Source organism: Glycine max, chromosome 3 (assembly GCF_000004515.6).
Source record: "Glycine max cultivar Williams 82 chromosome 3, Glycine_max_v4.0, whole genome shotgun sequence".
NCBI lineage: Eukaryota > Viridiplantae > Streptophyta > Magnoliopsida > Fabales > Fabaceae > Glycine > Glycine max.
This window is the reverse complement of record NC_016090.4, coordinates 37,707,556-37,723,967: the sequence shown is the minus strand read 5'-3', so window position 1 is coordinate 37,723,967 and position 16,412 is coordinate 37,707,556. Positions and strand designations below refer to the sequence as shown.

General features: G+C 33.1%; 1 protein-coding gene across 1 annotated transcript; it reads left to right on the top strand.

The window, feature by feature from the left end:
* The first annotated feature begins 11,481 nt into the window (after positions 1-11,481).
* Positions 11,482-15,712, top strand: LOC102662659 (uncharacterized). Its single transcript, XM_014773789.3, has 3 exons — positions 11,482-11,917; positions 13,521-15,054; positions 15,139-15,712. Exons 1-3 carry the CDS (start codon positions 11,482-11,484, stop codon positions 15,710-15,712), a joined length of 2,544 nt encoding a protein of 847 aa, XP_014629275.2.
* Positions 15,713-16,412: the final 700 nt, after the last annotated feature.

The window sequence follows — 16,412 nt, the reverse complement described above, 5'->3', positions numbered from 1 at the left end:
TACATATGATGTCCGTGTTTATGAAAATATTTATGTGATCCAAATTAAAAAGTATTGAATTTATTTATTTTTTGTTTTTGATATACTGAATATTCTTGTTAATTGAATATTTTGTTATATCTTATATTCGTATGGGTAGTTGTTAGATTTATTATTTTTATTTAATTATATCAAAGTCAAAAGGTTTGATTAAAGGAAAAGAATAAATTATTTGGTTAAGAATGTACACCCCAAAAATATCCAGTATATATTATTATTATATTAGAATCATAGCTAATTTTAATTGGTTTCATTCTCATGGTTTACGTTTGCCTGTGAATTTAATTTGGATATGAAATAGGAATTCCCCTTTCGCCATAGATATATATAAAGTAGTTTTAATTCATTTGGTGGCTAACATAATAGATCGAGATACATAATAGATTCGAGTATTAATTATTTAATTTGTATTATAATGATTTAAAATAGCAGTCAACATGTTGTTGATATCTTTCTATAGTGTTCTTTGAGCGGGCTGCTATGTGTGCTGCTATCCGGGGATTGGTAACTATGTATATGTGTTTAAATATTTAAACATCTCTCAATGGTTTTTTTTTTTTTGGTCAAATTTTTTTTAGCTCATATTTAGATATTTAGATGCTGTTATTTTTATAATTCTTGGAGTCTTGTTAAGATTTGTTTCCCTTTGTATTTCACAACCTCCCTTACCCCCAACCATACTCCAAAAGGAGCTTACCTTAATAGTTATGATTATTTTGGGCAGGCAATAAGTAATCTGAAAGCGAATGCATCTAGATTAACTCAGCATAACAATGTAAAGCCTATTGTCGATTCCAATTTTTCTAAGGCTAAACCAGAACATTCTTTGGACTCACAATTCAAACCGCCAGAAGCTTCACGACTAGTTTCTAAACTTCAATCATCATTGGTGCTTTCACCAGGATTTTTTTATGGCAACGATTCAGGAAAACCAAGATCTGGTAAGAATTTGGTTTAGAAAATGAAGTTATTTATACTCTTATACATTTAGATATATCGAGAGGCAATTACATACCACAGGCATTGATAGTAATATTTGTTTGTATATACGTATTTTGTATGTCAATATATAATGTGCAACTTGTCCATTTAATGATTGTACATTTAATGATTGTTGTTTGAAAATTGAAGCATATCTTTGTGTGATTAATTTAATAGTTTTGCAATTTGAAAATTGATTTAAAAAAAATCTTTCTAAGACAGTTCTTCATAAAACCGATGTAGAAAGCACTATATTCTAAGACAGTCCCCTTAAGACACCCGCCTTAGAGTGTAGTACATTCTAAGACAGTCGTAGCAATAACCATCTTAAAATGTAATACTTTCTAAGGCGGTTCTTCGTCGGACCGATGTATAAAGCACTATGTTCTAAGACAGTCCCATCAAGACACTCGTCTTAGAATATAGTACATTCTAAGATAATGGTCGCACTGATCGTCTTAGAATGTATCTACATTTTAACATTCTAAGACGGTCCCTATGAACCGTTGTGATTGTCTCACCAACTTTTTACAACACACTACAACGACGTCACATAACCAATGTAAAATGTCAAAAATAATCGATGTAGAAAGTGCTTTGTCCAGTAATGTAATCTTATGCATGCAAGCAATTCATACTTAATTGGACTAAGTCACATCATCTGGGGAATTTCTTTTTCCTGTCCTGAATATTCCACGAGTTCTATCTTGTTCCCTATCCTGTCCATTTTTTCAATTATGTACTTCTTTGATCTTTTTCTTTTATTTGGCCTCCTGTTGGCTTTCCTTTATGTTAGAGAAACTATTACAAAAAAATATGAGCGAAAGCCATGGAGACTCTCTGTAAAACATGACGCTTTAATATATGTTACTAAATTTCTATTAAATCAATAACTCTATGCCATTACTGTTTTAGTAATATGTGGAATTAGAAAATCTACCTGTATGGTTGCCAAGTTATATTTCAATTGATTTTGCAGAGTTTTACTATTCTTCTTTTAACATTTTATTCATGTGCTTCTTTCTCCTCCCTGTATCACAAGTTTGTTGGTACCAATGAAGCAACAACATGTGGTGGTCTTGTTATTTGGCACCCAAAGAATGGAAGGTAAGGACTATGGATTTTTTCTTGGTCTAGACATAATTAAGGACTAAGGATTTGTTGCTATATAAATAAAAAGTTAACTGTATATAAGTTTTGAAAATGTTCCTTCTACCAGGTGTTCAAATATTGATTTTATTATTTTTAATTTAACACTGCAAGACGTCAGTTGCCCATATGATACATCACTTGTCGACAACAGTTTGGAGACTATCTCATTGGGTGAGGGGTTTCTTTTAGCATGAAAGTGGAGAGGGATTGGGGATTTGGCTTCCAAAATTAATTTTCTTTGGTAGCTGAATAACTACAAAGGTTTCCTTTCCAGAGTAGTTCATTCTGTGGTAATTTGGAGTATAATGCAATTTTTTATAGGATGATAATTTTGAGATATTGCAATTTCTTATAGTTCATGCTGTGTAGGATGATAATTTTGAGATATTGCAATTTCTTATAGTTCAATATTTTCTTGAAATTTCAACTTTCAAGAACATAATAATAAAACAAAGAAATTTTAAGGTGAAAAGGGTCTGATTTAATGAAGGTGTGGTTTCTTTAAACTTGGTCTTCTAACATCACTCAATCATGATATAGTTTTTTTTAAAGAAAGATAATAAAATTATATTAAAGAAAAAAAGACAATTCTTATCAGATATAAACAATAGGTCTTAAACGTAAATTAGAACAAGTTCTTTTTTATTAAAAAAAAGTATATCTATTGAATATAACTATAGTAATATTACTTATATTACATAACAGGCAGAGAGGATCCGATTTTCCCCCCAAAAGATGTACATATAGTTACATGATTATTATACACTTTAATAGAACTAGAGACTCCAATGAAATAAGTCAGACAGTTAGGCTTCTAGTTGTTATTCATTCCTTTTTTAAAATAAGTAAGATTTAATGAAAGCTTTTCCCATAGCAAGAGCATATACTCTAGCGTGCACTTTGGAATGCTGATTATATATCCCTGCAGTCAATACACTGAATGTTGATTTCATTTTCTCAATTCAAGAAACCTTTCTTTTTGAGTGGTGAGAAATAAAAATTTACCTTTCTCCTTTGCCCCTCTTTTATTATTTTGAATGGAGTCTTGCTTCTTACTTTGTAAAATTAAATGCTACTCACACTTTAATGCATAGTGTGATTGTCATTCTTTGCCAATGAAAGACATTTTGATGCAATTGAAGAAAGAAATGATGTATCCACAAAATCGGAAGCTAGCTCAGCCACCTGAAGGTAAATAATTCAATTAATACAACTCAACATATTATATTGGTAGAGACATACACTGTCACATGTTTGCAGGCGTACACAAATGCTCATAGGATAAATTTGTATCTTCAAATGACTGATAAGGTTAGTATCATTGAATTAATCTTTGAATCGATATTTTAGTCTACATAACTTCACTTCCAATGCTTGGTATGAAACTCTGCTGCCATGTGCAGGCTCCTCTATTTAAATCCTTGTGTGCCCACAAATTATTGTCGACATTGAATTATTACTGTGATCCGTTGTTCCATTCAATTCAATTCACTAAAATTTGTCTTTCTCATTTCTATTCTTGATTCCTAACGAGGTAGTTTATATAGATTATCAACTTGTAGCTTATTTTTGTATCTTCCATTTTTCTCCCTACTGTTTGAATACACTACATTTTTTACCCTCTCTTAATCATTTTTACATTACTCTCTAACTATCTTAGTTTTTAATACACTTCATAATCTTTAGTTTGTTAGTTGTTTTGTGTTGACTAACCTTTCTTTGTCATTCTGCAGGAGAATATCATTGTCCAATGCTAAACAAAGTTTTTACTGAATTTACACATTGTGGCAGTGAAGACCACAGGAAACGTATTATGCTATGAGGTTCATTTTTCAGGATCCTTAGTGTTAATGATGACCAAGTTGCTTCCATATTTTAAAATGGGAAATTTTTTATTCTTTCCTTGCAATTATGGTTGAACTGAAAATGGATTCAATTCTTAAATACATGAAGGAAGATGGAGTACTTTTAGACAATTATTTTTTTTGTGTAATCTAAAATAATATACTAAAATTCTATTCTACTGTGTATTACTTGTAATATCATGTCGTTCTTCAGCCTACCTTTCCCTAATTTCATGTTTGTTAGTGCAAGATTTTATATATTATTTTTTTCCTGGTTGTAGCTGTGGGAACTTGCTTTGCCTAACATTGGTTCGATTCACAAGCGTGCTAATCTGTCCAAGAAATTATCTGTTCTTTCTCCGGAGGAGTTAAGAGATTTTGTTTCCTGTAAGGTATGTGATTAAAAGATTAGTTGCTTGTAAGTGATAGATATCCAAGTCATTTTTAGAATCACCAAAAATCTTGGCTCAGAAATTGAAAATTGTTGTAAGATTAGTTGCTTGTTAAATGAAATTAGCTATGTTTAACTTTTTCAAAAATCAACGTGTGAGAATTGTAAAATTGACTCTGCAGGCCTTCTAACATATAAGGCAGATAGTACAAGAATCAAGTGGAGAAATTCAGTATGGTGGTGAACGCTAGCCTTCTGTTTTAAGAACGTTTAGCTAGAGACTTTGCAGGTAAGGCAGGCTTTAATGTCCTTGGTAGTTCAATTTTAATTTTTGTTTAGCAAAAAATTATTTTGACATTTTGAATTAATAATGCCATGAATGATGAGATTTTGGACAATCTTGAATGTTTGATTTTCATCTGGTAATAGATGCACTGTGAGATAGATTTTTTAAGTTATGGTTCAGCTACCTCTAGGAATGTGAATATTTAAGTGTTTCCTGCAGAGAAAATGTTCAGTTCATGGTAATGATTTTCAAGAATTAAGAATTTGGTCCCTCCTAAACTTTTTTGTGGGCTGTGACAAAGTGACACTTAATATTGTTGCAATTGTTTTGTATAACTATACCTATGAGATGAGATGATGAGATCAAATACGTAAAATACAAGTGAAATTATTTCATCAACGTAACAATTAATAAATATTAATTATGGTCCTGCTTGACTTTAATAGATTGGAAACCATTTTAAATTAACGTGTTGAGTAATTGTCCTCTCTCGATCGGGGAGTGGACACTTATTTGATTTTTGGGTGGTAATTAACACATTGAGTTATTTAAAAGTTGATCATCAGTCCATTGATTATTAATTGCATTATATCCATATCCTATGATTTTCAATTAACATTTAATCAATTATTGGGTTGGATTGCACATAAAGATTTAATACAATTCTATGGACTCCTGCAGGTTATTGGTTTTCCCTTTAAATGATTCCTTTTTTATAAGAATCATCTTTTTCACCCTTATTTTTTTCATATATCCATTATCCTTGAAATACTTTGTTGTACAAATTCAATTTAATTTGCATGGATACATATTTGGCATCTTTTGGACACACATGTGCTGTATTTAGATATTTGTATCAAATCATGGGAAACACATGTGATAATTCTAGAAAATAATATTTTTTAATAATATCTATATAATTTTTTAATAAAAATATTTTTATTATTTTAATTTTTTTAAAAAAAATACATTCTAAGATATTTTAAAAAAAAACATCTTAAAAAATCTAAGACCATTCTTAAAAAAAACATCTTAAAAAATCATCTACTTTCTAAAATGATTTTCCCATCCTCAATTTTTAATTTTTTTTAAAAAAAATATTCTAAGACCATTTTCTAAAAAATTATTCTAAAAAGTTTACTTTCTAATACGATTTTTAAAAAGAATTTCTTAGAATTCTTAATTTTTTAAATTTGATTTTAAAAAAAATATATTCTAAGATAATTTTCTAAAAAAGTTACCTTAAAAAATTAAACTTTTTAAGATAGTTTTTAAAAAGACTTTAAAGATGGTTACAAACCGTCATAAAAAAATCCTTAGGATCATCATAAAAAACATGTTTTAGTGGTGTGCAAAGAGATCTGTTTAGAAACTTATATATATTAAGGTTTTAATTTTTAAATTATGGTTGGTGACGTGGCTCTCCACTTGACTTTTATATTATAATTAATTATTCAAGATGTGCTATTGTGGTGTCTGATATCATGCTTTGGATTATACTTTTGTAGCACAACTGTTAGACGCTGTTAAATCGCCCTTGGTAGTTACGATTTCTGGAAGAGTTGGCTCCAAAAGTCCAATTAAATGCAAGTTGGGTGGTTTAAAGGGTGTAATAGTTGAAGAAAGGGTACATAGACATTCTCTTCTGAAAAACATGAATAATCTCATTTTATGAGGATTCTCTGCATATCTTGTTTCAGTCTTTCACAATTGATATATATTTAACTCATGTTACAATTTTCATTCTAGGAAGAACAACATTTTGTTAAACAAAAAAAGGGAAAAGGTTACTATTTATGTAGCAAAAAGGGAAAAGGATATACTGATCAAAAAAAGGAAAATGGTGCTACTTATATATGTAACAAAAACAAAAAAAGGTTACTCGTTGCTGGATACTAGATTATGTTTCAACATCCAACAGTAAAGAAGTTCCTTGGTATCTGGTGTGAAAAACTGTCTCTCTTCCTCCAGTTGACTTTTTAAAATTGTTAGTGTCATCCCGGTTGAAATATAATATAACCGATCAGATTATAAACTTATTTGTAAACAGTTTTAGCATGAGAAAATAATTTTTTTCTATAAATAAAATTAATTAATTTATGCAAGTTAAATATAATTTTTTTAAAAAGTTAATATAAATAATCCAACCTATAAACTTTTAATACTAATAACATATGTCCATTATATTCGTATTGAGGAGTCGGTGTAAGTGCCTGATGTAAGTGTGTGAGTTGTGTAAAAGTGTTGGCTTTAAGTGTCCAAAATCAACAAAAGATAATTTTTTAATTCAACATCTAATTAGAAGTGTTAAACATGTGTCTAGAAAGTGGCAAATACGGTGACATTTTGAACAAGAGAAGTATTTGTGTTTCATAGGTGCTGTGTACTGTACAATTTCATCAATATATGAGAGTATTTGCTGTGTTATGGAGTATAATGGTGGATAAAAATTAACAGGAGTAATTCTTACATTAATATTCAACTTAACAGTCATTTCGTTAAAACTGATATAGACCTAACTGATGGCTTGAAAAGTGAATAGCGTATATCATCTTATATTGGAAAACTGTGTTGCAGATTTGACACATCAATGTGAGACTCATACTTATAAGTTATCAAACTGTGAACAAAGTAAATGTGCTCTCTCATAAATTGAGGAGGGCTGTGCCTCATAAATATCTACTCCGTATACAAGTAGATGTCCAATTCTTAAATGAATCTTTGGATTTCGAAAAATTAATTCTTTGTATTTCAAAAAATATGTTCATGACTCAAAATTCGGATACTGGGTTAAAAAAATACTTTAACATTAACATTGATTGGTGTTTCTACTTTAATACATGGTCTCTTCTTATGTTCAACATTAACACTACTAAAAAAAAAACCATTTTATGACGCGTGTTCGACATCGTTCCGGCCAAAGACGTCATAGTAGGAGTAGCGGTGGCAATTCCGTAAATAAGTTACCATTTTTAGTCCCATGTGCAAGGCGCGTGACACATTCAACGACGTTGGCCGTGGGTGCCCGTCTTTGTAGGCAGCGTGCAGGTAAGTTAAGACGGTGCACTTGAAAACATCGTGGTAGAAATTTTGAATTTCGAAGACGTTGTTCTTAAGCCACTGTCGTTAACATTGAGGTATATAATGTTGTTCGCGCTAATTCATGAACACACGCGCTCGAGCTCCCGCTTCCCTGTTTCTCTGAAACCACATGTCTACCGTGACCTATGGCGTTTGCCCGCACCCCTGTGACCTCGTCCGGCGTCTCGTCTTGTGGCGGCACCGCGCAAGCCAGTGAGTACCCCTTTTCAGAGTTGTCGTAACACGGCTGTGTTTTGAAGGTAAGGTTGTGGATGTTTGAAATTTCTTGTGGATGTTGAAGAAGTAATTATTGTGCAGTTGGAATGTTGTTGTAAGTAGGTTAGTGAACTTGGAATGTTGTTGTAACTAGGTTGTTGTGCAAATGTTGCCTTGCCCTAAAAAAGTAATGTTTGAATGCATGTCTTTAGGAACCCATTAAGATAATGTATTCGTGTTTATGCTCCCTAGCCCTGATAGAAATTGGCAATTTCTGAGAGTCACCTGCTATAGCACATAATATTTGTCCACAATCTAGTGTTCTTAAAAAAGTTAAAATGAATTCCTTCTCTGTTTTGTAGGAATTGAAGCTCGGGGTTTCATTTTTGGTTCTCCTATTGCACTGGCAATAGGAGCAAAGTTTGTACCATTGAGGAAACCGAAAAAATTGCCTGGTTTGTTGTGATTCTTAATTTATATAAACATGAAATCATAAATTATGTCACGTATTATTATTGACACAAGTGCATGTTCTCTTAGTCCCTATTAATAAAAGGTTGCGTTGGTGGCAGGCAAAGTTATTTCTCAAGAGCATATTCTGGAATATGGAAGAGACTGTCTTGAGATGCATGTTGGTTTAGAGTTGTTGAACCTAGTGAGCGTGCTTTAGTTGTCACTCTATTATGATATTGAAGAGCTAACTGGAAATGAATCGGTAGTGAAATGGTCAGTGTCAGTCACTCTATTATCTCTCTTTGTATATCAATAATCCCTCTACCTACCTGTCTATATATTACTAACTTGCAATTAGTGAATTAAATTATTTATTTTGCTTTCATTTTCTTGCAGGATTTGATGCTTGGTGTAGCTGATCTTCATACACTAGAGGCAGTGGTTGCTGCTGAATCTGCAATTTCCACTTTTCCGCAATCTGCTGAATCTTGACTGCTGAATTCTGCTGCTGAATGCTGAGATTGTTCAGGTAAACTGCATTTTGCATTCTAACCAACCATAAACTGCATCCATTTATTAAGAAAGATCAAGAAGAAACAAGTAATACTAGAAAACAGAAAACATGAGATGCAGATTTTGTCACTTTGGTAGCATCCATTGAAAACATGAGAAGAAATAAGTAATTCAATGAAAACCGCATCCATTCATCTCTTTGCTAGACACTACATTCATAACGTTGTCACCACTAGTAGCATCCTCTTCTAATATTTCCTCAATTTCTTCTTCATCAAAGTCTTCCTTATACAGTTTATGTGGCCTCCCTCTTCTTTTTTGCTTAGGAACCTTTTCTTCTTCTTCACTTATGGCATCCTCCTCATTGCTAATAGTTAACTTTTTACCTTTTCCTCTACTTCTACCCATAATCTCAAAATTCTATAAAATATTTTTTTTATTTGTAGAAATTGAAGATAATCTTAGTAGATTTATAATAATTCACATATCTTGTTCAGCGTCCAATTGAGCTAAACTTGCTAGACAATTCGAGAAAATATGATCATACAAACTAGTATATCTGCCAAAGAAAAAAGAAATCAAAACAGAGTCATTTTTGTTTTCAAATTTAATTCTGAAAACTTTTCATATGAAGTATTATCATTTATGACTATAACTCTTCTAACCAAAAATATCAAGACACAATTAAATTGTACTTTAGTAATTAGTACTTCTGATTTCAGGCTTCGGTTTTCATTCTTCAGCCATAGAAAATAAAATTGAAGCTTAGATCAGTAATCAGAATAAGTTGAAGACAGATTTCAGAGGTTGAGTAATGAGTATTGAGATTGCTATCCCTGAAAAAAAAAACTAAATTGGGAAACATAGGAATCTGATTATTCTGCATAATAAATCAACGAAGAAAGCTTGAACTAGGTATGTTTTCCAATCCAATCTAAACACAGAGTTCTTCAAAATAAATCTAAAACATGATAATAATAGAAATCAGTGTTAAAAAGCTAACTATGGAAAAATATTGAATTACATATTGTTATACAAATCCAAGCTCATTGAAAAAGAAGAAAGAAAGAAGAGAAATACTGACCACAAGAATAAGCAAGAGGCCAAACCAAACAGAGAGAGAAAGATATTATTCTGACTGGATCTCTATTCTCCTGCACAAACTTCATTCTTAGTTCCTTTTGTGTTTTCTTTGTCCTCTCTTCTCTTCTTTTTTCTTCATAATGTTATTGTTTTTCTTTGTTTCTTGGGTTAGTTTTTTCAACTAATGTACAATTTATTATAGATGCATGCCTTGATGATTTTATATATATTACTAATCTTTATAAGTTCTTGATAGATTTATGAGACCTATTATGTATATTAATCTTGGGCATCATGTTATCATCATTATTTTTATTATTTTACATGAATCTTGGGTTGTAGCATTTGCGATCATTGGTTTGTTATTGGTGAATTTACGTAAATGTTGGCTGATGGTTGCTGCATCTCTTTTGATCTTTTTTGTTTTTGGACTGTTTGATGTTTCTTTATGATCCTTGAAAATGTAGCTCTCTTTATTAAAATGGAACCTTTTGTAAGGCATTTCACAAGGAATCTGATGGATGGAGAGATTGAATAGCTTGCTACAAGGTAAGATTGGAAGTTTTTGTTTTGTTCATTTTATATCTTGGCTAGATAAGATATTCAATATGCCTACAATCCATACTGTCTTGATTTTCAATCTCTAAGATGTTGCATTGTGGATACATTGTGTCAAAGAAGAAAATTCACTTGCTGGATCGTGGAGAAGTTTTTTGCATGGATTGTGCAAAGAAATATCTTATTCGAAGATGAATAATTTTCTGGCTTTTTGTAACTGTAGACTTGTATAGTATATGCTACAGTTTATAAGCTCAATTCTATGATATAACTGGATTCAAGAAGAAAAAAAGATTGGTACTTGCATGAGATGTTTTCTGATCTTTCCATCATCATTCTAGAAAAAAATAAATCGTATGACATGACATAATCATAATCTCAGTTTAGTTTCTTCACGAATTTCCTCTAACTAAAAATTTTTGGTAAAACTTAGGAAGGCATATTGAATATTCATGCTTTCTCCATTTTCTGCCCACCAAAAACAAGCATCCCACCAAAATGCTTTCTCCATTTTTCTCCATTTTGCTAAGTTAATGCTGTTATGGCTTTTGAAAATGGTTCCAAAAAGGAGCTTGAGAAAGTTGGTCTAAAAATCTCGAAGAGCTTTCCTCTTACTAGGACTACTCTGGCATCTATGGAGTCTTTGTCCCTGCCAGTGGTATTGTGAACACCTTATTGTATTTTCAGTTTTGAGATTGATCATGACTTTGTGTGTGATGTTTGGGTTCTTTTGCTGAGAACAGGTTCAAGAAATTGTTCTTTCTGCTGATATGCAATGTGAGAAGTGCCAGAAGAGGTTGCATGCCAACCACCTCTTTATCACTTACTCCTTCTCTGTGTATTATATAGTCATTTGTTTCTGCTGTTGCAAGACTTGAAAAAACATGGCAACTGCAGCATCAAGAAGACCTAGGTGGTGCCACCACGCTCCTCCTCCTCCCACCCCCAGGATCCTTCACTACCCCCGTCGGAGACCCTCTTCCCGGAGGGACCTTAAATCCAATACTACTAACAGGTTGGGAGCTCTCATTGATCGAGAAAGACGTGCACTTGTTCCAATAGTGGTGTTGGACAACAACAACAAAAGTTCTGAGGGTGAGAGGCGGAGGGAGAGAGTTGAGAGCTATGAAGCACGGACGCGGCTCATCACCGGCGTGTCCCGTGTCGGACTCGCACTGGACACCCATGCGCGTACGACTCCGGTGCGACGCGGTGTTCGTCGCCGGCGCCGTCACCGGACGCGGTTGAATAGGAGGACACCTCTGGTTGGACGCGGCCCACCACGTAGACACGCGCGTCGCGGCCCATTAAGAGCCTTAGGTTTTTTTATTATTTATTTTAAAATGCTTACAAAAAAAATACATGCCTTTCTGTGTCTTCTCCTTCTTCTTCCCGCAAGCGCCGCCATTGCCGCATTGGTTTCCTTCCCCGCGCAGGTAAGCTTTGCTTCTTATTTATCCTCTGGTTTTCCTTCCCCGCAAGCTTTTCTTTTCTTTTCTTGCTGCATGGTTTTCCTTTCCTTCCCCGCAAGCTTTTCTTTTCTTTTCTTGCTGCCTGGTTTTCCTTCCCCGCAAACTCTTCTTTTCTTTTCTTGCTGCCATGCCTCTTATGCCTCTGGTTTTCCACTTTACTCTTTAAAAATTTACACACTCTTTCTCTTTGGCTATTACCCGCTGGATATTACACGTTTCTCCATTTTTTTAATTTTATAGTAAAAAGCAACTTTTCATCACGTGCTGTTTTCTCTCTCTCACTCACACACATAGCAGGCAAAGGCTATTTTCTCTCTCACACACACACATAGCACGTAAAAGCAACTTTTCCCTTTTAAATGCATTTACTTTTATTTTATTATAAAAAGCAACTTTTCATTGAAAAAACACGTATGCCTGATGCTTTTTGGTAGTCTCTTTACTTTTGATCCCCACATGTTGCTTTCTTGATATTTCTATTTTGAATTTAGCTTCTCTGAATTAAAGACTCAGAGATTTAAAGAGTGACGATATTTCTACGGTTAATTTAAAAAAATGGATTATATTTCTAAAATGCTTTAATTAAAGTTAGTGATGGCCAGCTTTCTCGCTTTCCAAATCGTGTGGTGTGTGTTTTTTTCTTGGTTATAAATGTGGATGGCTGCAAGGTACTGTGCGTAATTAAGTTCCTGTGCTTTAATGTTGTGAGACAAGTTGTATTGAAGCAATTTGCACATGTGTTTTGGATATTTTTATTTAAAAAATAAGTTAATAGTAAAATTGAAAATGAATTTTTTTGTTAAATCCAAAAGTTATGTAAAGATGCTCAACTTAGAATTTCTTTCTAAAGTTAAATTTTAAAATTAATTTTTCAATGTGAAAGTAAATAGTCAAATATTTACTTAAATTCGTGTTAGTTTATATTTCAACCTGATTTTTTATAATCAAACACAGATCATTAAAGTTGTCATAGAGATATGTTATTGTATAAAGATCTAATACTGAATCATGATTTTATAAAAAGTTAAAATAATTGATAGTAATTTATGTTTTTTATTGTAAAGGATGTTTTCTCTCTCTCACACACACACACATACCACTTTACAAAGGCTTATTCATTAGAATATGACATGCCAACGTCTAGGAGCTTCTAAATGCATTTACTTTTTTTGCTGTGAAATAGTCAACTTCACTATTTAATTATTTATCCATCTTATTTCAAATTTCAAACAAACCATACATGAACTATGCAGCACGAGGAACTTCTAAATCTTTATTATTCTTTTTAGTTAAGCTGGAGATAAATTTGTTATGTATTTGTCATGTACATGTTTTTGGAATGTATTTATTTTCACATTCCCGGTCAACATTGATTACAAATTGCTTTTTGTTGTTTGTTTTTTATTTAGAAATTATTTACATTAATTTTTTATTTTTTTAAATTGTTGTAGAGATGAGTGCTTCTAGTCCTAGTCAAGCTAAAGAACAAGATGATGATACCAAACCTTTATGGACCTATGTTACAAAGATAAAAAGTGTAGCTGGTGGTGGAACTTATGAGATAAAATGCAATATTTGTGATTTTACCTTTAATGGGTCTTACACTAGAGTGAGGGCACACTTGTTGAAGATGACAGGAAAAGGAGTTAGAGTTTGTCAAAAGGTAACAGTTGCCAAACTTATAGATTTGAAGAAGATAGACAATGAGGCTACATTGAGGGTGGAGAGGTCAAAAACAAAATCTGTGTCATTGCCTCCGGTTTCTACTCAACACCAAATGGATACAAACACTCTTGGTGTTGATCCAAAAAAGAGAAAGACATCATCTGTAGAAAATGCCTTTAATTTGCAAGCTAGAGAGACACTTGATCATGAAATTGCGAGGATGTTTTACTCTTCGGGATTGCCTTTTCATTTAGCAAGAAATCCTCATTATAGGAAGGCATTTGCCTATGCTGCCAACAATCAGATCAGTGGTTACCAACCTCCAGGTTATAATAAATTAAGGATAACATTACTTCAAAACGAGAGAAGACATGTGGAGAATTTGTTACAACCAATTAAAAATGCATGGAGCCAGAAGGGTGTGAGCATTGTTAGTGATGGATGGAGTGGCCCGCAAAGAAGATCTCTTATTAATTTCATGGTTGTCACAGAGAGTGGACCTATGTTTTTAAAGGCCATTGATTGTTCAAATGAGATCAAAGACAAGGATTTCATTGCCAAACATATGAGGGAGGTAATTATGGAGGTTGGACACTCAAATGTTGTGCAAATTGTGACGGATAATGCAGCCGTTTGTAAAGCAGCAGGTTTAATAATTGAGGCTGAGTTTCCTTCCATTTATTGGACTCCATGTGTTGTCCATACATTAAATCTTGCTTTGAAGAACATATGTGCAGCCAAGAATACAGAAAAAAATAATGTTGCTTATGAAGAATGTTCTTGGATCACCCAAATTGCGGATGATGCAATGTTTGTGAAAAACTTTGTCATGAGTCACTCTATGAGACTATCAATTTTCAATTCATTCAATTCATTGAAATTGTTATCCATTGCTCCAACAAGATTTGCCTCCACTATTGTAATGCTCAAGAGATTCAAGCAATTGAAGAAAGGACTCCAAGAGATGGTCATTAGTGACCAATGGTCTTCTTATAAGGAAGATGATGTTGCAAAGGCTAAATTTGTGAAAGATACTTTGTTAGATGATAAATGGTGGGATAAGGTTGATTATATTCTTTCTTTCACTAGCCCTATTTATGATGTTCTTAGAAGAACGGATACAGAAGCTTCATCTCTCCATCTAGTATATGAGATGTGGGATTCAATGATTGAAAAGGTGAAGAATGCCATATATCAATATGAGAGAAATGAGGAGAGTGAAGGATCAACCTTTTATGAGGTAGTGCACTCCATATTAATTGACCGTTGGACTAAGAGTAGCACTCCTCTCCATTGTTTAGCTCATTCTTTAAATCCTAGGTAATTGACTCTATACTTTTTTACTTACATTTTTTTTAGAATTACATAAATTTTAATCATGTATATATTTATTTTTAATTGTAGATATTATAGTCATGAATGGTTAAGTGAAGATTCTAATCGAGTTCCTCCACATCAAGACATGGAACTCACTCGTGAAAGATTAAAATGCTTCAAGAGGTTCTTTCTTGATGTGGATGTAAGAAGGAAAGTGAATATTGAGTTTGCCAACTTCTCGGATGGAAGAGAAGGTTTTGATGATCTTGATTCTTTAAATGATAGAGGTCAAATGGATCCAAAAGCTTGGTGGCTAGTTCATGGCATTAATGCTCCAATTCTTCAAAAGATTGCCCTTAAGCTACTTGCGCAACCTTGTTCATCTTCTTGTTGTGAAAGGAATTGGAGTACATATTCATTTATCCATTCTTTAAAGAGAAACAAGATGACACCACATAGAGCTGAAGATTTAGTATTTGTTCATAGCAACCTACGACTTCTCTCAAGGAATACTCCACAATATCATCAAGAGGAAACTAAAATGTGGGATGTAGCTGGAGATGATTTTGGGTCACTTGATGATTGTGGTATTCTTGAAATTGCTAGTTTGTCTTTAGATGAACCAGAGTTAGAGGGTGTCTTTTTCAATGATGATGGCTAGTTTGTAGAATTCTTGAAGACTTGAAGTTGCTAATTCATCATCTTGCTTTATAATTTTTAGTATTTTTTGTGACTCATTATCGTAGGAAAAGTTCTTTTGAGATGATGATGAATATATAAATCTTGATTTTCAATTTAGATCTTTTATGCATATCGCTCATATTTAATTTTATGTAATTTTATTTTATTGAATTATATATATATATATATATATATATATATATATATATATATATATATCCGTGTCCGTGTCCTACATTTTCAACATTTCAGGTGTCCACGTGTCCGTGTCCGTGTCGTGTCCGATGTCGGTGTCGGTGTTGGTGCTTCATAGGTTGAGAGCAGAAGTCAGAGTCCAAAAGGGTCGGCTTTGGAGGAAGAAAAGTGGAAGTTTCAAGCGGAAATGTTGAGAGCAGAATGTAATCTGTTGAGGATGGAGAAGGAGATTGCGGCTAAGAAGTTAGAGAGGACTCGTGTTCAGATGGAGACGACGTTCCTCTCCTGGAAACGATGTAGCAAGGTTCCTTTCGACGTCGTTGCTTACGGCAGCAACGACGTAGTTGGCCAACCATTCAACGGCGGTCGTTGCCGGTGCAACGACGTAGTAGACTTTACCTTTCAAGCATTGATTGTTATACACTACGTCGGTGCCGCCATAGCCCGACCTTAAAAACTTACCTATCAACGTCGTTCCTCGTGCC

Excerpts from the sequence above, each read along its gene's own strand:
- LOC102662659 (XM_014773789.3), top strand. The coding sequence starts at position 11,482 with ATGGCAACTGCAGCATCAAGAAGACCTAGGTGGTGCCACCACGCTCCT. Across the intron at positions 11,918-13,520 it reads CGGCCCATTAAGAGCCTTAG|AGATGAGTGCTTCTAGTCCT; the intron begins GTTTTTTTATTA and ends AAATTGTTGTAG. Across the intron at positions 15,055-15,138 it reads GCTCATTCTTTAAATCCTAG|ATATTATAGTCATGAATGGT; the intron begins GTAATTGACTCT and ends TTTTAATTGTAG.